The sequence below is a fragment of the Leucoraja erinacea genome, chromosome 21 (genome assembly GCF_028641065.1).
Source record: "Leucoraja erinacea ecotype New England chromosome 21, Leri_hhj_1, whole genome shotgun sequence".
NCBI classification, from domain to species: domain Eukaryota; kingdom Metazoa; phylum Chordata; class Chondrichthyes; order Rajiformes; family Rajidae; genus Leucoraja; species Leucoraja erinaceus.
The window spans coordinates 18,636,675-18,659,353 of NC_073397.1; the positions used below are offsets into that span (position 1 = coordinate 18,636,675).

General features: G+C 51.1%; 1 protein-coding gene across 1 annotated transcript; it reads left to right on the forward strand.

The window, feature by feature from the left end:
• The first annotated feature begins 504 nt into the window (after positions 1–504).
• On the forward strand, positions 505–22,471 carry znf341 (zinc finger protein 341). The gene is made up of 15 exons (XM_055652285.1): positions 505–564; positions 4,259–4,369; positions 4,796–4,947; positions 5,619–5,771; positions 8,248–8,436; positions 9,018–9,237; positions 10,474–10,558; positions 12,319–12,581; positions 13,410–13,591; positions 13,941–14,149; positions 14,662–14,758; positions 15,226–15,358; positions 16,124–16,235; positions 19,204–19,274; positions 20,414–22,471. The coding sequence occupies exons 1-15, from the start codon at positions 534–536 to the stop codon at positions 20,863–20,865; spliced, it is 2,460 nt and encodes an 819-aa protein (XP_055508260.1). The 5' UTR covers positions 505–533; the 3' UTR covers positions 20,866–22,471.
• Positions 22,472–22,679: the final 208 nt, after the last annotated feature.

Consider the following 22,679-nt stretch of genomic DNA (forward strand, 5'->3'; position numbering starts at 1 on the left):
CCTTGCAGAGGCGTTGCCTGATACACCACTGAACATCATAGTTCTTGAAAAAGTACACAAAGTTCTGGAAGAACTGCGGACCAGGCAGCATCTCTGGAGAACATGGAACAGTGACGTTTCACGTCGGGACACTTCTTCAGTCTTCAGAAGGGTCCAAACTCTTAGCGGGGGATAGGAGAGGAATGGACAGATGGGGTGAGGAGGGGAGGATGGGGAGTGGAAGAGGGGAGAGATGGGTCGTGATCAGGAGGAAGGGAGAGATGGGAGGCAGGGGCGATGAGTAGGAGGGAAGAGATTGGGGAGTAGAAGGAGAGTTAGAGTGGGAAGGGGGTGGGACGAGATGAGGGAGGGAGGGAGGAAGGGGAGAGACTGGACGAGACGGGGGGGAGGTAGCACGTTCACCAGACAGCCCCACCGCCCGCCAGCTGCCTGATTCAGCGGCCGACGGCTCCCTCTGCTGGGACGGGATCCGGTTCTCGCCCGCTCTCCATTTCCCTTCGTCCCAGCCTCAAATACAGCAGCGAAGCTCCAAGATGGCGCAAGCAATATTCGAGGCGTTGGCAGGTAGTAAAAATGCAACGTTTCACCTACTCTTGCGCACTTTAATGCTCGCCCCCGACCATTGCATCCGTGCATTCTCGTTGCATGCACCAGCGCTGACATTCACGCCGCCTGCAATTGATTACAAAGTCTGGCCAAGCACAAATGCTAGCAAACTATTGTTCTGCAATCTCCCCTTCTCTTCCCATCTAATGCAGATGGGAGCGTGTTTATTTGGGGGTGGAAGGAGAGGAGAGGAGGGTTAATGAATGATCCTGCCCCGGGAGGAGGCGGTGACTCCGGGCTGCCCCGGGGGGAGAGCAGCCGGAACAGCGGCCGCTGAGCAAAGGCGCCGCGGGAGGCACGGGGGGCTGTTGGAAAAGCCAGACAGGGTTTAAAAGGACACAGTCCCAGCAGCAGCAGCATGCAAGCAGAAGATTGACTGCCTTGCAATGTTGCAATAAGGCTGAATAAATGGGTCCCACAAACAAGGGAAGGGGTATGAGTCCACAACGCTAACAAATGTATGCATAGGCGCTGAGAATGTCGGAAGAGTTATCACGCAGTTCTTCTGTAGCGATTTTAAATTCTGAAGAAAGTTTATTTTTGCGGGGGGGAAATGCATATATATGCAGGTCTGAGGCAGGCACACGTAGACCAGAGCGGACATGCAACTTGCAGCACGACTGTTTGGGTCTCAGAGTCACACAGCCCGGAAACAGGCCCTTCTGCCCAACTCCTCCATACCGACCAAAGTCTCTCATCTAAGCGATTCCCATTTCCGTGTTTCCCCGTGTCCCATATCCTCTGAACCTTTCGTATTCGAAACGGCATTTCGTTTGGACCTCAAGGGGTCCAAATGACAATTAAATTGACTCTTGACTATCCATGAACCTTTCCCGTCCAAGTGTCTTTTAAATGTTGTTATGGTACCTGCTTCAACTTGCTATTATGGTCTAGAAGTAGAAACAAGGAACTGCAGATGTAGAAACAAATAACTGCAAATGCTGGTTTATGAAATGGACACAAAGTGCTGGAGTAACTCAGCGGCTCAGACAGCATCTCTGGAGAAAAAGGATGGGTGATGTTTCGGGTCGGGACCTTCCTTCCGACTGACGTTTCAGGTTGGGACCCTTCTTCAGGCTTCTTGAGACTGAACAAGGGTTCCAACGCAAAACATCACCCATCCTTTATCTCCAGAGATGCTGCTTACCTCGCAAAGTTACTCCAGCACTTTGCGTCTATTCAAGGAACTGCAGATGCCGGTTTACACAAAACGGTTCAATGGTACTTTATTGTTATGTGTAAATGCACAGCAAAATTATTTTCCTTGCATCGGCTTGTACACGCTAGAACATGCTAGAATTTAGAAGATTGAGCGGGGATCTTATAGAAACTTACAAAATTCTTAAGGGGTTGGACAGGCTAGATGCAGGAAGATTATTCCCGGTGTTGGGGAAGTCCAGAACAAGGGGTCACAGTTTAAGGATAAGCGGGAAATCTTTTAGGACCGAGATGAGAAAATCATTTTTTACACAGAGAGTGGCGAATCTCTGGAATTCTCTGCCACAGAAGGTAGTTGAGGCCAGTTCATTGACTATATTTAAGAGGGAGTTAGATGTGGCCGTTGTGGCTAAAGGGATCAGGGGGTATGGAGAGAAGGCAGGGATGGGATACTGAGTTGGATGATCAGCCATGATCATATTGAATGGCGGTGCAGGCTCGAAGGGCCGAATGGCCTACTCCTGCACCTATTTTCTATGTTTCTATACAGCTCAGTCAAGTATTGCCATACCTAAGCGCATCCTCAAACAGTAAAGTGTACAGAAATAGTCCACTGAGCTTGCATGCAAGAGGCACCTGGTTTCGGCATCATCTTCAAAGTCCAATCCGCACTCTAGGCCATATGAGCGGTGCCTGATCCAGGCATGCCCCAGGCTGCTGCAGGAACTCCAGCCATTGCCTGCCATGGACGTCTGGATTGTCCAGCAAACCGACAAGGTGAAAGGCCTGGATGTGGAGAGGATATTTCCACTAGTGGGAGAGTCTAGGACCAGTGGCCAAAGCTTCTGAATAAAAAGACATTCCTTTAGGAAGGAGATGAGGAGGAATTTCTTTAGTCAGACGGTGGTGAATCTGTGACAGAAGGCTGTGGAGGCCAAATCAGTGGATATTTTTAAGGCAGAGGTAGATAGATATTTGATTAGTACGGGTGTCAGGGGTAATGGGAAGAAGGCAGGAGAATGGGGTTGAGGGGGAGAGATAGATCAGTCATAGACCTGATGGGCCGAATGGCCTAATTCTGCCGCTACCATTTATCAATAATGACGTCCCTCTCCTCACCTGTCCAAAATGACGCAAAGTGTTGGAGGAACTTGGCAGGTCAGGCAGTATCTGTGGAGAGAATAGACACAACGTTCCGGGTCAGGACCCATCTTCAGACTGCCTTTTTCTTCCACAGGTGCTGCCTGACCCGTTGGGTTCCTCCAGCACTTTGTGTTTTGCTCAGGATTCCACCATCTGCAATTCCTTGACTACCTACATTCAGTGAGGATCCTTTGAACCCATTTTTTATTTTGTCCCTGTCGGGCGGCACAGTGGTGCAGCAGTAAAGTTGCTGCCTTACAGCGCCCGAGATCCGGGTTCAATCCTGACTATGGGTACTGTCTGTACGGAGTTTGCACGCTCTCCATGTGATTGTGTGGGTTTCCTCTGGGTGTTCTGGTTTCCTCCCACACTCCAAAGACGTACAGGTTTGTAGGTTAACTGTCGTCTGTAAACTGTCCTGTTGTGTAGGAAAGAACTAGTCCTAGAGTCATACAACATGGATATGGGCCATTAGGCCCAACTTGTCCACACCGACCAACGTGCGCCATTCACAATAGTCCCACCTGCTTGGCCCAAATCCCTCTAAACCTAAACTAGTGTACGGGTGATCTTTGGTCGGTGTGGACTCGCTGGGCCATAGTTTAGGTTGTCAAAGACTAGAGGGCATCGCTTTAATGTGAGAGAGGCAAGTTTTTAAGCACACAGGGTGGTGGGGCCTGGAACACATTGCCTGTGATGGTGGTGCAGGCAGATACGATAGTGGCGTTTCAGAGGATTTACGATGGTAATGATGACAATAGTGGTGTATGGAACATGTGCAGGCAGAGGAGATTAGTATATGGACTGTGGGCCGAAAGGCCTGTTGCTGTGCTGTATTATTCTAAGTTTACTTTAGACTTTAGAGACAAAGGCCCTTCGGCCCGCTGAGTCCACACTGACCAGCGATCCCCATCCACTAGCACTATCCTAGGGGTGGGAGATTGCAACCTTCACGTGGTCCGCCCTGTTTGGACGAATGCAATCAACCTGGCGTGCACAATCAAGTAAGATCAAATAGAACAAGTTGTCCTACAACTTTAGGCTGTGCACGCCATACGCAAGAAGAAGAAGAAGCACTATCCTACACTCTAGGGACAATTTATAATTTTTACCAAAGCCAATTAACCCACAAACCTTTACGTCATGGAGTGTGGGAGGAAACCGGAGCACCCGGAGAAAACCCACACTGTCACAAGGCAGCAACTGTACCGTTACGCCACTGTGCCGCCTCTGTTCTATGTTCTTACACTCCCTTCTTTATCTGTGAGGACCCTTGCTCTCCCTCACCGTGCTAAGTGCCCGTCACTCTCTCTCTCCCCCTCTCTCTCATTCTCTCCCTCTCTCTTCACAGGGATAGACAACCAGACGGTGCTGGCCGTACAGTCGCTGCTCGACAGTCAGGGCGGGGTCTCTGACCCAGGTGCGCAGGGGGTGCAGCCCCCCAGTGTACAGACCCCCCTGGGTGAGTAGCAGAGGGATCAGACTGGGATTCCCTCCACCCCTCCCCCCCCCCCCCCGGCCCAATGATCCACTCCTCCCCCCCCCCCCTGACACCCCCCTCTCACCGTCCAAACCATAAACTGGTCCCTCTCTCAACCCCTAACCTTACTCCCCCCCCCCCCCCCTCTCTCTCTCTCTCTCTCTCTCTCTCTCTCTCTCAATTTTCTCTCTCTCGTCCTCCCCATCTCCCTCTCTTTTTGTCTCTGTCTCTGACCCTGTGACATCTCTCTGACCCTGTGACCCTGGCTCTAACCCCGCGACCCTGTCTCTGACCCTGTAACCCCATCTCCGACCCAGCGAACCCATCTCAGACCCCACGACTCTGTAACCTCTGACCCCGCGACCCTGTGACTTTCTCTGACCCTGTGACCTCTCTCTGACCCCGCAGACGAGGAGGACGTCTTCCTGTGCGGACGATGCAAGAAGCAGTTCAACTCGCTGCCGAGCTTCGTGGCCCACAAGCGGGAGCAGTGCCAGGGCAGCAACACCTCCCTGCCCCCCGGACCCTTCACACCCGCACCCCCCCCGCCCAGCCGACAGGTGAGGGGTGAGGGTCAGAGGGCAAGGGCAGCGGCAACAGGGGGGGTGGCGTTTCTCCCTCTCCCACTCTCCTCCCTGCCCCCTTATCTCCCCTTCCCCTCCTCCTACTACCCTCCTCCCTCTCTTCTTCCCCTTCTCCTTCCCCTCCTCCCCCCTCGTTCTGGCTCCTCATCCCTCCCCTCACCCTGGGTGTGTGTCAGGAAGAGGAGAGGAGGGGGAGTGTGACAGGGGGGTAATGTGTCATGGGGTGTGGGTAGGATTGTGTTGTTGACACTGGCTCCGTGTGAGATTAATCACATCTCTCTGTGTCTCTCTTTCTCTCTCTTTCACTTTCTCCCCCTCTTTACTCTCTTTTACTCTCTCATGTTCCGTCTTTCTCTATTTTTCTCACTTTCTCTCTTTCTCCCCTTTTCTCTCTCCATTTCCTTCCCAGTCTCTCCCCCTTTCTCTCTCTCCCTTTTCTATTTCTCTCTCTCGCTCTCTGACACTCTGTCTATCTTTCTTAATCTCTTTCTCTCCCTCTTTTCTCCCTCTCTCTACCTCTCTTTTCCTCTTTCTATCTTCTCTTTCTCTCTCTCCTTCCGTCACATTCTGTATCTCTTTCCCTTTTTTTCTTCATCTCCCTCTCTTTCCTTCCCTCTCCCCTCTTATTCCCCCCCCACGTCTTGCAGCAAGTGCCGACGTACATCACGCTGCCCCACTCTCCCCTCACCCAGGCGCTGGTGCAGGGCAACATCGTGGTGAGTGACGAGGTGCTGATGTCGGCCATGTCGACCTTCACCTCGCTGGACCAGCCCATGGGGGCCCTGTCCCTCCCCCAACAGGTAGGTGCTGGCGAGTGGGAGGAGCGGGGAGGGAACCACCCACCGCCTATCCCCCCCTCTCCCAGTGTCGGGGGGGGGGGGGGGGGGGGGGGGGGGGGGGGGGGGGGGGGAGAGTGGGGGGGGGGATGGGGGGGGGAGTCACTGGGAGAGTGGGAGAGTGGGGGGGGGGGGGAGCGGGGGTAACTTGCAATCACATCACACGACCGGGATACGGTGACAATATTTATCACTCAAATCATACTATACTATACACGGCGGCACAGTGGCAAAGCGAGTAGAACCGCTGCCTCACAGCACCAGAGACCCAGGTTCAATCCTGACCTCAGGTTCTGTCTGGGTGGGGAATTTGCTTGTTCTCCCTGTGACTGCGTGGGTTTCCTCCTGGTGCCTCGGTTTCCTCCCACACCCCAAAGACATGCGGGTTTGTTGGGTAATTAGCCCACTGTAAATTGCCCCCTAATGTGTAGGAAGTGGATGAGAAAGTGGGATAGTGTCGATCTGGTGGTGGGGTGGTACTAGTAATGAACGGGGTGATCGATGGTCGGTGTGGACTCGGTTGGTCGAAGATTCTGTTTCCATACTGTATCTCTTTAAAAGAAAATCAAGCCATGCACAAGTACAACAGGTACAAAGGAAAAAATACCAGAGTGCAGAATGCAATGTAACTGCCACAGAGAAAGTGCACCTAAAAAAAGTTCACAGGTGGCAATGAGGGTGGCTGGAAGATCATGACCCAGGGGAAGAAAATGTTCCTTTGTCTGGTGATGCGTGCATTCAAGTTTCTGTATCTTCTGCCCAATGGGAGAGAGGGGAAGAGATGATCTGAAAGTGGGATGACATAGAACTGGTGTGAAGAGATGATGGATGGTCGGCATGGATTTGGTGGGCCGGAAGGCCTGCTTTCATGCTGTATCTTTCAATTAACCACTGGAGTATGTTATCTGGTAACTTTTTCTTTGGTCTATCTCAGCCGACATAAGCACTTTGGCTGGGACATTTGATGAACTTTCTCGTGGTCAGGGCCTGCTATACAGAGAGTTTACACCACTTGTTTGTTCTTGGATAGACCGCCTTGCCAATCATAATGGTATCAGTTTATTATTGTCTCGTGCACTGAGATACCGTGAAAAACTGTTTTGTGTCTATCCAGTCAAATCACAGTCCTGGGGAGAAGGTCAGGGATAGATTTAATAGCCGTAACTTTGGAAGGGTAACGCAAAGGGTAGTGGTGTATGGAACCAGCTGCCGGAGGAGGTAGTTGAGGCAGGTACTATTGCAACATTTAAGAAGCAATTAGACAGGTACATGGCTAGAACTGGTTTGGAGGGGTATGGACCAAACGCAGGCAAGTGGGACTAGTGTAGATGGGACTTGTTGGTCGGTGTGGGCAGGTTGGGCTGAAGGGCCTGTTTCCACCCTGTATGTCTCTATGATTCCTGGGTAGACGGTCAGAGGTGGACTCAACATCAGCGGGTCAGGCAACATCTTTGGAGAAAAGGAATAGGTGACGATTCGGGTCAAAGGCTTTCGACCCGAGAGGGAAACTAGAGGTATGAAAAGGTACAGAACAAATCAGAGCCGGCACCGATGACTCGGTAAAGGTGAAGCCCACATTGGTCCATTGTTGGCTGTGGAAGAGGTGATTACAAAGGGATAAGAACAGTGAAACTAGCAGGACGACTGAGGTGGGGGAGGGTTGGAGAGAGAAGTACAGAGGCTACTTGAAATTAGCGAAATCAATATTCATACCAGGAGGTTGTAAGCTGCCCAAGCAAAATATGAGGTGCTGTTCCTCCAAATTGCATTTGGCCTCACCCTGACAGTGAAGGAGGCCCAGGACAGATAGGTCAGTGTGGGAGTGGGAGGGGGAGTTAAAATGTTTGGCTATCGGGAGATTAGGTAGGCCAAGGCGGACGGAGCGTAGGTATTGAGCAAAACGATGGCCCAGTCTGCGCGTTGTCTCGCCGATACATAGGATTTCACATCTGGAACAACGGATACAGTAGATGAGGCTGGAGGAGGTGCAAGTGAACCTCTGCCTCACCTACAAGGACTGTCGGGGTCCCTGGACAGAGTCGAGGGGGAAGGTATAGGGACATGTGTTGCAACTACTGCAGTTGCAGGGAGGAGTACCTGGGGAGGGGGTGGTTTGGGTAGGAAGGGACGAATTAACCAAGTAGTTGCAAAGGGAACGGTCTCTGCGGAAAGTGGAAAGGGATGCAGATGGGAAGGTGTGGCTGGTGGTGGAATCCTGTTGGAGATAGCGAAAATGTCAGAGGGTTATGTGCTGTATGAGACAGCTGATGGGGTGGAACGTGCTGGAATCCAGGGGAGAATGTCGGGGGGAGTGTGCTCCTGCCCATTGCCATCGTGAGATCCCCCTGACTGTCTACCCCTGTACTTTGTTCTGTTGGCGTTGTGACTTTACTCTGATGACTAACGATGATCTCCTTCTCCTGCCCCCTGTGCCCTGCAGAGCGGCCACAACCTGGCACCGGGACCCTTGTACATCCCAGCCCCCCCTCCGCAGCCAGCACCCGCCGCCCTGCCCCCGCCGGTGCACACCACGGCCAACGGCGGCGCGGTGGTACAGGTCTACAGCGCCTTGGCATCGCTGGGCAGCGGCTCCACAGACGGGAACTCGCTAGCCATGCCGCACTTCCAGGTGGGACCACCGGGGGGAGTGGTGGGGCGATGGAGGGGGGGAAGGCAGAAACCCAGGGGTCAGTCTGAGGCACAGCCACTCCCTTCCCATCGTTCCTTCCTCCCCATCCCCCCCTCCCCATCCCCCTTCCCACCTCCCTCTCCTTCTCTCCCTCTTCCTTCACCCCCCTCCCCCATCACTCCTCCCCTCCCCCTTTCTTCTTCTCCCATCCCTCCCATTCCCATCCCCCTTCCTCCCCATCCCTCCCCCTCATCCCTCTCCCTTCCCTCACCTCCTTCCTCTTCATCTCATGTTGCGACATTGGACCGTACAGCACAGGAACAGGCCCTTCGGCCCACAATGTGCATGTTGAACATGATGCCAAGTTAACCTAATCTCCTCTGCCTACATGTGAACCACTTTCCTCGTTTCCTGCATATCCATGTGCCTACCTTGTTTACCCTGCCAGCCTCCTCCATTCCCCCAGAGACCCCTGTCTGTGAGGGGGTGGGGGGTGGGGGCTGCCTGTGGGATCCCCCCCCCCCCCCCCCACTCACCTGGTCGTGGAGTTCCCGGCTGATGCTCCCCCTGCACCTCCCCAGGTTCCGGGCCCGTGTGGGGAGAGTTCACCGTTCACCAGCCCCCCCGTCTACAGCCCGGGCAAACATGGCTTCAAGACCAAGGCCGGCAGCATGGCGGCTGCTCCGGCCCTCAGCCCCGTCAATGCCCACAGCAACGGCACCGGCAATGGGACACTCACCGGCTACCAGCCCGACCCACCCAAGGCCCGGCTCACCAAACAGCCCATCAGCATCCAGGAAGGTAAGACCCACACCCAGGCACTGCATCCATCCTCCCCTTCCTCCGCTCTCCTTCCCCCCTCCCCTCTTCCTTCTCCTTCCCTCTCTCCCCTCTTCCTTCTCCTTCCCTCTCTCCCCTTCCACCTTTTCCCTTCCCCTCGCCCCACCCCTTCACCCCCTCCCACTTCTCCTTCCCCGTCCATCCCCCTCTCTCCTTCCCCCTCTCTCCTTCCACCTCTCCCCTTCCACCTCTCTCCTTCCACCTCTCTCTCTCCCCCTCTCATTCCCCCTCTCTACTTCCCCCTCTCATTCCCCCTCCCTCCCCCTCTCCCCCTTCCCCCTCTCTCCTTCCCCCTCTCTCCTTCCCCCCTCTCTCTCCTCCCTCCCCCCTCTTTCCCTCCCCCTCTCTCCCCATCTCTCCCCCCCCCTCTCCTACCCTCGACCCTCTCTCCCCCCCCTCCTCTCTCCCCCTCTCCTACCCTCGACCCTTCTTCCCCCCTCCTCTCTCCCCTTCCCTCTCTCCTTCTCCCTTTCCCCCTCTCTCCTACCTCCGCTCCCCTTCCCCCTCCCCCATTCACCCCCTTGAGTCTGTTCTGCTGGTCAATGTCAGGACTGACCTCAGACCTCCCCGCCAGACAAGATCTCCAATGGCTCTCGGGCAACGAGGAGCGGCGAGAGGGAGAGTTGGGGGTGTTTAATTGTCTTATGAAATGGAACAAGGAAATTCTTACTTGCAGCAGCATCACTGGTCTGTAAACACAATACACATAGATAACATAATAAACCAAAAAAAAAGAATTACAAATAACTCTATTAGTGCTTAAAAAACCCAAAGTCCTAGTGCAACCAAGACAGTTTGTAGTTCATAGTTTAGTTTGGTGTTGCAGTGTTTAAGAGCCTGATGGTTGTTGAAAATAATCTGTTCCTGAACCTGGCGGTCACAGTTTTCAGGCTCCTGTTCCTTCTTCCCGATGGCAGGAGTGAAATCTTCTTCTTGCATATGGCGTGCACAGCCTAAAGTTGTAAGACAACTTGTTCTGTTTGATCTTCTGTTTGTGCACGCCAGGTTGATTGCATTCGTCGAAACAGGGTGGGCCACGTCAAGGTTGCAATCTCCCACCCCAGGAGTGAAATGAGAGCATGGCCAGGGTGGTGCGGGTACTCTAATGATGTTGGCTACCTTTTTTGAGGTAGCGACTCTTGCAGATCCCTTCAATGGTGAGGAGCCAGACACAAACTCTTCCTCTCTCTCTTCCAGGTAAAAGCAAGTTGCAAAAACTCAAATGCCACTATTGTGACAAAATGTTTGCCAAGAACTTTGATCTCCAGCAACATATCAGAAGGTACGTTCCATAGAACACAGAACTGTACAGCACAGGGAAAGTCCCTTCGGCCCACAATGTCCGTGCTAAATGCAATGCCGTTAAACTAATTTCCACTGCCTGCACGTGATCCATATCCTTCCATTCCCTGCATATCCATTTGCCTATCTTAAACACCACCATCGTATTTGCCTCCACCACCACCACCCCGAGCAAAGCGTTCCAGGCATCCACCTATGTAAAAAACATGCCCCGCATATCTCAATTAAACTTTGACCCTGTCACCTTAAAGCTATGTCCTCCAGTCTTTGTTATTTTAACCCTGGGAAAAAGCGTTCTGTCCGTCTGCCCTATCTATTCCTCTCATAATTTTATATACTTCATTGGTTTAGTTTAGAGACACAGCATGGAAACAGGCCCTTCGGCCCACCGAGTCCACGCCGACCATCAATCACCCGTTCACACGCTAGTTCCATCTTATCCCACATTCTCAACCACTCCTTACAGAGGGCCAATTAACCTACAAACCTGCACATCTTTGGGATGTGGGAGGGAAAGCAGAGCACCCGGAGGAAACCCATGCAGTCACAGGGAGAACGTGCAAACTCCACACAGACAGCACCCGAGGTCAAGTTCGACTCCGGGCCTCTGGCGCTGTGAGGCAGTCACGATGTTCCAGAGAAAATATTCCAAGTCTGTCCAAACTCTGTAGCTGATACCCCCTCATCCAGGCATCAATCAATAAAATGCAGGAATAAGGCCATGCACAAAGACACAAAGTGCTGGAGTAGATCAGAAGGTCAGGCAGCATCTCTGGAGAACATAGATAGGAGACGCTTCAGGTCGGGGCCCTTCTTCAGACCTTCAGACCTGAAATGTCACTTATCCATGTTCTCCAGAGATGCTGCCTGACCCGTTGAGTTACTCCAGCACTTTGTGTCTTTTTATAATCATTCTGGTAAACCTCCTCTGCACCTCTGAAATATATCCTCTGGCATAGTGCCTACCGTATATATGTCTCTCATAATTTAATATATTTCTATTAGGTCTCCCTGCAATCTCTGACATTCCAGAGAAAACAGTCCATGTCTGTCTAACAATCTAAGTCTATCCAACCTCTACCATTAGTTTGGTTTATTACAATCAAGCCAGCCACATGATAAAGAGTATAACATTTAGTGCAAGACAAAGTAAAATCCGATTAATGATAGTTTGAAGGTTTCTAATGAGGTAGATGAAGCCAGGACTGCCGTCTAGTTGGTGAGGGGATGGTTCAGTTGCCAGATAACAGCTAGGAAGAAACTGTCCCTGCATCTGGAGGTGTGCGTTTCAACGCTTCTATACTTCTTGCCTGATGGGAGAGGGGAGAAGAGGGATGCCCGGGGTGAGACTGGTCCTTGATGATGCCGGTGGCTTTGCCAAGGCAGAGTGAAGTGTAGATGGAATCGATGGAAGGGAGGTTGGTTATGTGATGATCTGGGCTATGTCCAAAATTCTCTGTAATGTCCTGTGGTCTTGAATGCAACTGTTCCTAAACCATGTTGTGATGCATCTCGATACAAAAAACATTCTGCGGCGCATTAGCTCTGGATTCCTTCCACACTCCAAAGGCATACAGGTTTGTAGGTTAATTGTCTTTGGTAAGATTGTAAATTGTCCTTAGTGTGTAGGATAGTGCTAGTGTACGGGGATCGGTGGTCGGTGCGGACTTTTTCCGCGCTGTATCTCTAAACTAAACTAAGGTGCTTGCCTCCCCTCTCTCTCTCTCTCTCCCCCTCCAGCCACACCGGGGAAAAGCCGTTCCAGTGCATCGTATGTGGCCGAGCGTTTGCGCAGAAATCCAACGTGAAGAAGCACATGCAGACGCACAAGGTGTGGCCAGCAGGTCAGGCCCGATCCTCCGTCTCCATGCAGGTGGTGACGGTCAGCCCGGAGAGCAAGCGGCCACGGGGAGAGCGTGACGCCATCGGTCAGTCCACCGTCCACCAAACGCCAGCGCCATTAGCCTGCGCCCTTTTATTTTTAGATGGCTTACAACCCAGTGGTATGAATTTGATTTCTCTAATTTCAAGTAATCCCTGCATTCCCTCCCTCTCCGCCCCTCCCCCACTCTAGTCGTCCTGCTAGTTCCACTGTCCGTATCCATATATCACCTCTTACACAGCCAACAATGGACCATTGTGGACTCCACTTTTCCTTGGTCATGGGTGCTGGCTCTGATTTGTTCTGAGTGAAAAGTCAAACCTTTCCCCTCTCACCTTATACCTGTCCTCTGATCCAGGTAAAAGACTCGGTGCATTTCACCTGTCTATTACTAAACCATGAAAAGACACAAAATGCTGGCGTAACTCAGCGGCGCAGGCAGCATCTATGGAAAACATGTCCATTACCTCCACAGAAGCTACCTGGCCCACCGAGTTACTCTAGCACTTTGTGTCTTTTTAGTTAAACCTGCGCTTGCAGTTCCTGATATCCACATCTGCCTGAACCATCCTTGGCCCGTTCAGACCTAAAGGGGGCGAGAGGTCTCTCTATACACACGCAACGATTACTCCCAATAGGAATGGGCAGATGGGTGTGAGAGTGCTGAACCCCTGGGGTGGGGGTGTAGTGTGGGGGGAGGGGTCTCCCTTCTCTCTGTCCCCACCTTGTGCAGGATTGGAAACTTCTGAGCCCAGGTTACTGATGTCTTTAATGAGCACTTGTTCCTCTCTCTCCATCCCTCTCCCCCTCCCCACCCCATCCTCCGTTCCTCTCTCTCTCTCCCTCTCTGCCTCTATCTCTCCGCATCCCTTCCTTCCTCCCTCCCCCTCCTTTCATCTCTCCACCCTTTCTCCCACCCCCCCCACTCCGCCATCGTTCCCTCCAGCAGGTCTGTCGGAGAGCATGGAGCAGGATGGGCGGCTGAGCTCGGAGCTGCCCCCTGGTGACGGGGGTGGGGAGGGGCGGCAGATGCTGGTCATCGACAGCTCCTACCAGTGCCAATTCTGCCCCTGTAAATTCCTCACCTACTTCCAGCTCAAGTCGCACATGATCCAGCACAAGAACCAGCAGGTAAATTGTTCCCAAGGTGTAGGCTAGTGCTAGTGCACGGGGCAATCGCTGGTCGGCGCAGACTCGGTGGGCTGAAGGGTCTGTTTCTGCCAAAACTATATCCGCTGTATCACCAAAACTAAAAAATAGACAGTGCTGGAGTAACAGTGGTTCAGGCAGCATCTCTGGAGAACATGGATAGGTGACGTTTAGTATCGGATGTGAATAAGGGTCCTGACATAAAACGTTGCCTACCCATGTGCCCCAGAGATGCTGCGTGACCCACTGAGTTACCCCAGCTCTGGTAGCGACTGGGAACGATAGCTCTGTCCGTGGCCACAGGTGATTTGTTCCCCTCTTCCCCTCCCAGGTGTACAAGTGCGTGGTGAAGAACTGCACGCAGACCTTTATGAAGCTGGAGGAGTTTGTGGAACACATCAAGAACCACGATGACGAGATCACCTACCGCTGTCACCTCTGCAACAAGATCTTCCCCTCGCTGTACGAGCTTGGCGTGCACCAATACTCCCACAGCTTGTACCCACAGCAGCTGCCCAAGAAAGGGCCCACCTTTTACAGGTGAGTCTCCTCCTTCTCCACACTCGACATGTCCACATTGGGCGGCACAGTGGTAGACTTACTGCCTTACAGCGCCAGAGACCCGGGTTCAATCCTGGCTACAATGCTGTCTATACAGAGGTTGTACGTTCTCCCGGTGACCACGTGGGTTTCCTCCGGGTGCTCCGGTTTTCTCCCATATCCCAAAGACGTGCGGGTTTGTCAGTTAATTGCCCCTAGTGTGTAGGGAGTGGATGGGAAAGTGAGATAACATAGAACTAGTGTGGACGGGTGATCGATGGTTGATGGGGACGAAGGGTCTGATTCCATGCTGTATCTCCAATCTAAAATATTGAAAAGACACTTGGACAGCTACATGGAAAGGAAAGGTTTAGAGGGGTATGGGCCAAATGCGGGCAGGTGGAGGTAGCGTAGATGGGGCATCTTGGTTAGCATGGACGGGTTGGACTGAAGGGCATGTCTCCGTGCTGTGTGACTATGACTCTATTCCTCTTGTGCTTGTGTGTCCACAGGTGTTCGAGATGTTTGAGTAAATACTCCACACCGGAGGCTCTTGAGCATCATCTACAGACTGCCACTCACAACTACCCCTGCCCACACTGCCAGAAGGTGAGACACAGACCGTGTGAACTCCCTCCAACATGCAGCGTTCAGTGTGTGGGCAAAGCTTACAGCCCATGCGCATGGTCCAGTTTAACCCCTCTTCCGTTATCGATCAGAAACCTGGCATGCACAGACACGGTGGCGCAGCGGTAGAGCTGCTGCCTCACAGCGCCAGAGACCCGGGTTCGACCCTGACCCCGGGTGCTGTCTGTGTGTTTGTGGTTTCCACGTTCTTCCTGTGACTGCATGGATTTCCTCCGGGTGCTCCGTTTACCTCCCACATCCCATAGACGTGCGGATCTGTAGGTTAATTGCCCCTAGTCTGTAGGGAGTGGATGAGAAAGTGGGATAACATAGAACTACTGTGAACGGGTGATCGATGGTCGGAGTGGACTCGGTGGGCTGACGGTCCAGTTTCCGCGCTGTATCTCTAAAGTCTAAAGTAAAGTGTCAACCCGCCTTCCTCTCCACAGGTATTTCCCAGCGAGAGGTATCTGAGGAGGCATCTCCCCGTACACGGTGGAGGGGGGGTCTTCAAGTGCCAGATCTGTAAAAAATCTTTCAAAACGGAGCACTATCTCAAACTTCACCTGCTTATTCACTCTGGTAAGTCCACGCGTTCCATCTCTCTGTCTCTCACAGCGATCACATCAGAGATACGGTGCAGGAACAGGCCCTTTGATTCACTGAGTCCGCATCAACCATCGATCACCCTGTTCACACTAGTTCCATGTTATCCCCCTTTTGCATCCACTCCCTACACACTGGGGGTAATTTACAGAGGGCCGATTAACCAACAAACCTGCACATCTGACTTTAAAGATAATACGCAGAAACAGCCCCTTTGGCCCATCGAAAACGTGCCTACCAGCTATCACCCGTACACTAGCTCTATCCAACACACTGGGGACAATTTACCAAAGCCAATTAACCTACAAACCCGCACGTCTTTGGGATGTGGGAGGAAACGACCACCCGGAGAAAACTCACCAGGTCACGGGGAGAATGTACACACTCTGTACAGACCGCACCCGAGGTCAGGTTTGAACCCGGATGTGTGAGGCAGCAGATCTACCAATTGTACCACCATGCCACCCTTATTGTGCTTCAGGTGCGGTAGGGTATATGTGTCGTATGATTTTACTAGATTGTATGGCAAAATAAAGAACTTCACTGTAACAAGGTGCATGTTACAATTGAATACTATTGACTATTAGAGTTGCAGTCATACAGTGTGGAAAAGTATGAAAGATATGTAAATCCTTGGAAAAAGCCACAGTGGGGCAGCAGTGGTCATTCTTTGTTCTGGGCTAATCTCTTCCAGTTTATTGCAACATATTTTTATCCCCCTTTTCTTGTGCTTCCGGACAGGTGAAAAACCATTCAAATGCTCGTTATGTTCAGCAGCTTTCAATCGCAAAGATAAAGTCAAGAGGCACATGCTGACTCACGACCCTGTCAAGAAATTCAAGTGTCCCTTCAGGTAGGTTCTCTCTCAGTCTGAGTCTCAGTAGACCAGTATAGCACAGGAACAGGGCCTTCAGCCCGCAATGTCTGTGCCGAACATGATGCCAATGCCAACCCTTGCCTGCCTGCGCGTGATCCAATAAAGAGGAGATTTACTAGAATGTTGCCTTGGTTTCAGCAACTAAGTTACAGAGAAAGGTTGAACAAGTTAGGGCTTTATTCTTTGGAGCACAGAAGGTTAAGGGGGGACTTGATAGAGGTCTTTAAAATGATGAGAGGGATAGACAGAGTTGACGTGGATAAGCTTTTCCCACTGAGAGTAGGGAAGATTCAAACAAGGGGACATGACTTGAGAATTAAGGGACAGAAGTTTAGGGGTAACATGAGGGGGAACTTCTTTACTCAGAGAGTGGTGGCTGTGTGGAATGAGTTTCCAGTGAAGGTGGTGGAGGCAGTTTCGTTTTTATCATTTAAAAATAAATTGGATAGTTATATGGACGGGAAAGGAATGGAGGGTTATGGTCTGAGCGCAGGTATATGGGACTAGGGGAGAATACGTGTTCGGCACGGACTAGAAGGGTCGAGATGGCCTGTTTCCGTGCTGTAATTGTTATATGGTTATATGGTTAAACAGAAAGGTCTGAAGGTGGATAGGTCACCTGGCCAGATGGACTGCACTCCAGGGTTCTGAAAGAGGTGGCTTTAGAGATTGTGGAGGCATTAATATTGATATTTCAAGAATCACTAGTCAGGTTCCAGATGATTGGCAAATTGCCAATATTATCCCGCTATACAAAAAGGGAGCAAAGCAGAAGAGTGGAAACTATAGGCCAGTTAGTCTGACCACAGCAGTTGGTATGATTTTAGAGTCCATTATAAAGGATAATGGTTCATGATAAAATAGGCCAAAGTTAGCTTGCTTTTGTGAGGGGGAGATCTTGCCTGACGAATCTGCTGCAATTCTTTGAAGAAGTAAATAGCAGGACAGACAAAGGTGAGTCAGTGGATGTTGTTCACCTAGATTTTCAGAAAACCTTTCATAAGGTGCCATACGTGAGGCTGCTAAGGAAGATGAGAGCCCATGGTATCAGAGGGAAGATACTAGCACGGATAGCAGGTGGGATGGATGGCAGAAGACAAAGAGTGGCAATAAAGGGGGCTTTTTCAGGGTGGCTGCCAGTGACCAGCAGAGTTCCGCAGGGATCAGTGCTGGGGCCGCTACTCTTCAAGGTGTATATAAATGATTTGGATAAAGGTTTTGTGGTAAAGTTTGCAGATGATACGAAAATAGGTGGAAGGGCAGGTAGCGTAGAGAAATCAGGGACTCTGCAGAAGGATTTTGACAGGTTGGGAGAGTGGGCAGAGAAGTGGCAGATGGAATATAGTGTAGCAAAGTGTGGAGTCATGCATTTTGGTAGCAGTTATAAAGGCGCAGATTACTTTCTAAATGGGGAGAGAATCCAGAAATCGAAGGTACAAAGGGACTTGGGAGTGCTGATGCAGGATTCCCAAAAAGTGAATTTGCAAGTCGAATCGGTAGTACGAAGGCAAACGCAATACTAGCATTAACTTCAAGAGGGCTTGTTTACAACAACAGGGAGGTAATGCTGAGGCTCTTTAAAGCGCTGGTCAGGCCGCAATTGGAGTATTGTGAGCAATTTTGGGCCCCATTCTGAGGAAGAATGTTGGCTGGAGAGGGTCTAGAAGAGGTTTACAAAAATAATCCCAGGAATGAATGGGTTAACAGATAATGAGTGGTTGATGGCACTGGGCCTGTATTCGCTGGAGTTTAGAAGGATGAGGGGTGACCTCATTGAAACTTACCGAATAGTGAAAGGCTTGGATGGAGTGGAGAGTATGTGGGAGCTAGACTAGTGGGAGAGTCTAGGACCAGAGGTCATGGCCTCAAAATGAAGTACTTTCCTTTTGGAAGGAGGAGGAGGAATTTCTTTAGTCAGAGGGTGGTGAATCTGTGGAATTATTTGCCACAGAGGGCTGGGAAGACCAAGTCAAAGGTTATTTGAAAGACAGAGGTTTTTGATTAGTATGAGTATCAGAGGTTATGGGGGAAGGCAAGAAAATTGAATTAGGAAGGAAAGATGGATCAGCCTTGACTGAATGGTGGAGTAGACTTGATGGGCCAAATGGCCTAATTCATCTCCTATCTCATGAACTTTTGACCTTATGTCCACTGTCTGTCCAAAGGTTTCTTAAAGACCACTATTGTATCTACCTCCATCACCATCATGTTCCAGGAACTCTACACCCTCTGTCCTGGCAACATCCTCGTAAATCTAATCTGAATCCTTTCAGGCTTAACAACATCTTTCCGGTAACAGGGTGATCAAAACTGAACACAATACTCTAAAGTGTGTAAGAAGGAACTGCAGATGCTGGTTTATACCAAAGATAGATGGGCAAGGCAGCACAGTGGCGCAACGGTGGTGTTGCTGCCTTACAGCGCTAGAGACGTGAGTTTGTTCTTGACTACGGGTGCTGTCTGTACAGAGTTTGAACGTTCTCCCTGTAACCACTTGGGTTTTCACTTGGTGATCTGGTTTCCTCCCACACTCCAAAGATGTACAGGTTTGTAGGTTAATTGGTTTGGGTTAAAATCTGTAAATTGTCCCTAGTGTGTAGGGTAGTGCTAGTGTGCGGGGATCGCTGGTTATCGCTCGGTGAGTCGAAGGCCCTGTTACCACACTGTAACTCTAAACTAAACTAAACTAATAATATACACAAAATGCTGGAGTAACTCAGCCGGTCGGGCAGTATCTCTGGAGGAAAGTATTAGGTGACGCTTCGGGTCGGAACATCTGAAGAAGGGTTCCAACCTGAAATGGAACCTAATCCATTTCACCAGAGGCTGCCTGACCCACTGAGTTACTGCAGCACGTTGTGTGTGTCTACAATAAATAGGTCCACGAGACATCTTGCAGGAGTCACTGACTAGGAGTGGTCCCTCTGTTTTCTGTTGTCTACAGGGTACATTCTGGATGCACAAAAGAATTCAACAGGCCGGATAAACTCAAGGCGCATATAATCGCACACTCAGGTAAGCTCTGTCCACTACGTAACTTTATCTTTAGGGTTTAGGTTTATTATTGGAGAGGGTCCAGAGGAGGTTGACGAGAAAGATCTCAGGAATAATTGGGTTAACATATGTTAACATTGGATTAACAGCCTGTACTGGCTGAAGTTTAGAAGGATGAGGGGAGAACTCATCCTTCTCATCCCGAATAGTGAAAGGCCTGGAGAGAGTTGACGTGGAGAGGATGTTTCCACTAGCCTAGGACCAGAGGTCATAGCCTCAGAATAAAAGGGCGTACCATTAGGAAGGAGATGAGGAGGAATTCCTTATCAGGTATTGTCCCACCCCTCCCTCTCTTCCAGCTTTCTCCACCCTACTACAATCAGTCTGAAGAACGGTTCCGACCCAAAACGTCACCTATCCATGTTCTCTAGAGATGCTTCCCGACCCACTGAGTTACTCCAGCACTAGGTGTCCTTTTTTTGTAAACCAGCATCTGCAGTTCCTCGTGTCTAAGTTTAGGTGAGATATAGTGAAAAACATCCATTGAAGTGCTGCAGTAACTCAGCGGATCAGGCAGCATCCCTGGAGAAAGTGGACAGGTGACGTTTCGGGTTGGGACCCTTCTTCAGACATCCGAGTCAAAACATGGTGTAGAGCAGCAGGAATCAGAGAGGAGGAGTGCCGAGAGGGTGTCACAGAACTCCTGTCGGAGAGAGGAGGAAAATTGCTTCAATGTAGGCTTGAGGAGATTTCACAGTGGAGCGGTAAAATGTAGAAATAAAGAATGCAGATGCTGATTAATATACAAAATGATACAACGTGCTGGAGTAACTCAGTGGGTCAGGCAGCATGTCTGGAGAACATGGATAGATGGCATTTTGGGTCGGGACCCTTCTCCACCAGTCTGAAGAAGGGTGCAAAGGTGTCAACCCAAAACATCACCTAATCATGTTCTCCAGAGATGCTGCCTGATCCGCTGAGTTACTCCAGCACTTTGGTCTATCTTTGGTATAAACCAGCATCTGCCGTTCCTTCCTACACGCTTTAAAGTATTGTGTTCTTGTCTGGGTAGGAAGGGATCCGGGCAGGTGGGATGAGAGAGGGGTTGGGCCAAAGGGCCTAGTTCTAAGCCTGAGCTTCTGTTGCTCTCCCTGTCGCAGGTATCAAGCCGCACAAGTGCCAGTACTGCAGCAAATGCTTCAGCCGCCGGGCGCACATGACGGAGCACCAGCGCTCGCACACGGACTCGTACGCACTGCGCTGTGTGCCCTGCGGCCGCGGCTTCACCCGGGAGAAGTACCTGAAGCAGCACCGCTGTGGCTCCCGCGCTGACGAGCGGCAAGTCAGGAAGAGGCGGTGCGCCGCCCGCCGGGGCCCCAGCCGGCCCAGGAGAGCTCCAGCCGGGAGCCGCACGGCCAGGCGGACCGAAGGCGAGGACTCGCTGCCCGGCTCCGGGGTGGCCGAGGCGAGGGACGGAGCCGCTGCCGACTGGCCAGAGCCTGAGGGCAGTGAGGACTCAGTGCTGGCGGACGGTGCCAGCGTGCCCGGGCTGCCTGCTGGACAAACCCTGCCCATGGCCCCCGTCCCCGCCTACGTCCAGACCCCAGAGTGAACCTGCTCTCCCCTGGACTTTACACAGCAAAGGGGAAAAGTCGCCGAGATTTCATCCGGTGAAGAAACGGGGCATTAGTGCATCCCTGGCAACTTTTACAGAGCGGGGAGCTGATTTGTTACACATGGACCAAGCCACGGGGCAAGCAAGCTGCAAATAAAACAGATTTTTTAAATAAAACTAAAACAAAACTTTTCCCTGCAATCTTTTACATCCTGGGAAATAACATACACAAAGTGCTGGAGTAACTAAGAGGGTCAGGCAGCAATGGGGTAGGGGTGAATCAGACAGAACCCTGGCTTCTGGAAGGACCATTTAGGAGCCTGATATCAGAGGGGAAGAAGTTGTTCCTGAGTCTGGTGGTGCGCACTTTCAAACGTCTGTGCCTTCTACCGGAAAGGAGCAGGGAGAAAGAGGAATGATCAGAGTGGGACAAGTCTTCAATTGTGTGGTGGTGTGCACTTTCCTCCTGGTGCTTCGGTTTCCTCCCACATTCCAAAGACGTGCGGTTTTGTAGGTTAATTGGCCCTCTATAAATTGCCACTAGTATGTAGGGAGTGGATGAGAAAATGGGTAAACTTAAAACTAGTGTGAACGTGTGATCGACAGTCGGCATGGACTCGGTTGCCGAAAAACCTGTTTCCATGCTCAGTGCACAGTGGCCCAGCAGTTGAGTTGCTGCCTTACAGCGCTAGAGACACAGGTTCGATCCTGACTACGGGTGGTGCCTGTGTGGAGTTTGAACGTTCTCCCTGTGACTGGGTGGCTTTTCTCCGGTTGCTCCGGTTTTCTGTTACATCCCAAAGACATACAGATTTGTAAGTTAATTGGCTTTGGTAAATTGTAAATTGTCCCAAGAGTGTAAGATAATGTTAGTGTAAGGGGTGATCGCTGGTCGGCTCGGACTCGTTGAGTTGTAGGGACACACCGTCTTTGCTAGCTCCCTCTAGTCTTAAGTCTGAAGAAGGGTCCCGACCCAAAAAGTCACCTATCTATGTTCGACAGAGATGCTGCCTGACCCGCTGTGTTACTCCAGCTATTTGTGTGTTTTTCTGTAAACTGCCACCTTCCTTGTTTGGAACTCCTTCTGGATGGAGCCAATGAATAACTCTTCTGTGAATCATATGTTGTGTATTTCATGTACATAGTTTCCATGTGACTGTCATCCACTCTGCATATTTGGGGAAATTTTCATAATCATGAGTAAAATGGGTGAGAACATGACAGGTGCAGATTGTGCTCACCTTCTCGAGAGAAATTTGAATATTTAACTTCCATTTAATTACTAAATTAACTTTTTGTTATAGGATGGAAAGTTTCTGCCTCATCCCCCCTTGCATCTCATCGGCTGACACAGGGCTGGTAACAGACATTTGCCTAGAACATATCTGGTGACTTTCCTTAACTTCCTTTAATTTTATGAAACATTTCCTTGAATTTAATTGAACATTTTGTTGAATAAGTATCGGTAAATCGTAAATAACCAGGGTACACCGCCCCTTTAAGACACAGCGGCCATAGCCCCGCCACGTCGGGACACGATGCTCCTGCCCATATATGGCATTAACCACGCCCCCTTTCCACGTCGAGCGTCCTGCGTCATTAATGCGTACATGCCGCGCACTCATCGCAGATGCCTCGCCCCTAATAACGTGCAAGAGCATAGGCCCCGCCCACGGAACATGTAGAGACCCCGCCCTCTTTGTGCCTGAGTTCTGTTAGTACCAAAGATCTCTGCTCTAAGATCTTTGGTTAGTACCGCCAACCGCGCCCACCTATGACGTAATGCCGCAGCTCATTAAGGCGCGGAGGCC

What these genes read in the sequence shown, in the direction of transcription:
- znf341 (XM_055652285.1), top strand. Translation starts at nt 534, where the DNA reads ATGGCGCAAGCAATATTCGAGGCGTTGGCAG. An exon ending in CAGTGTACAGACCCCCCTGG is followed by an intron (nt 4,370 to 4,795) that starts GTGAGTAGCAGA and finishes CTGACCCCGCAG; the next exon opens with ACGAGGAGGACGTCTTCCTG. An exon ending in CCCTGTCCCTCCCCCAACAG is followed by an intron (nt 5,772 to 8,247) that starts GTAGGTGCTGGC and finishes TGTGCCCTGCAG; the next exon opens with AGCGGCCACAACCTGGCACC.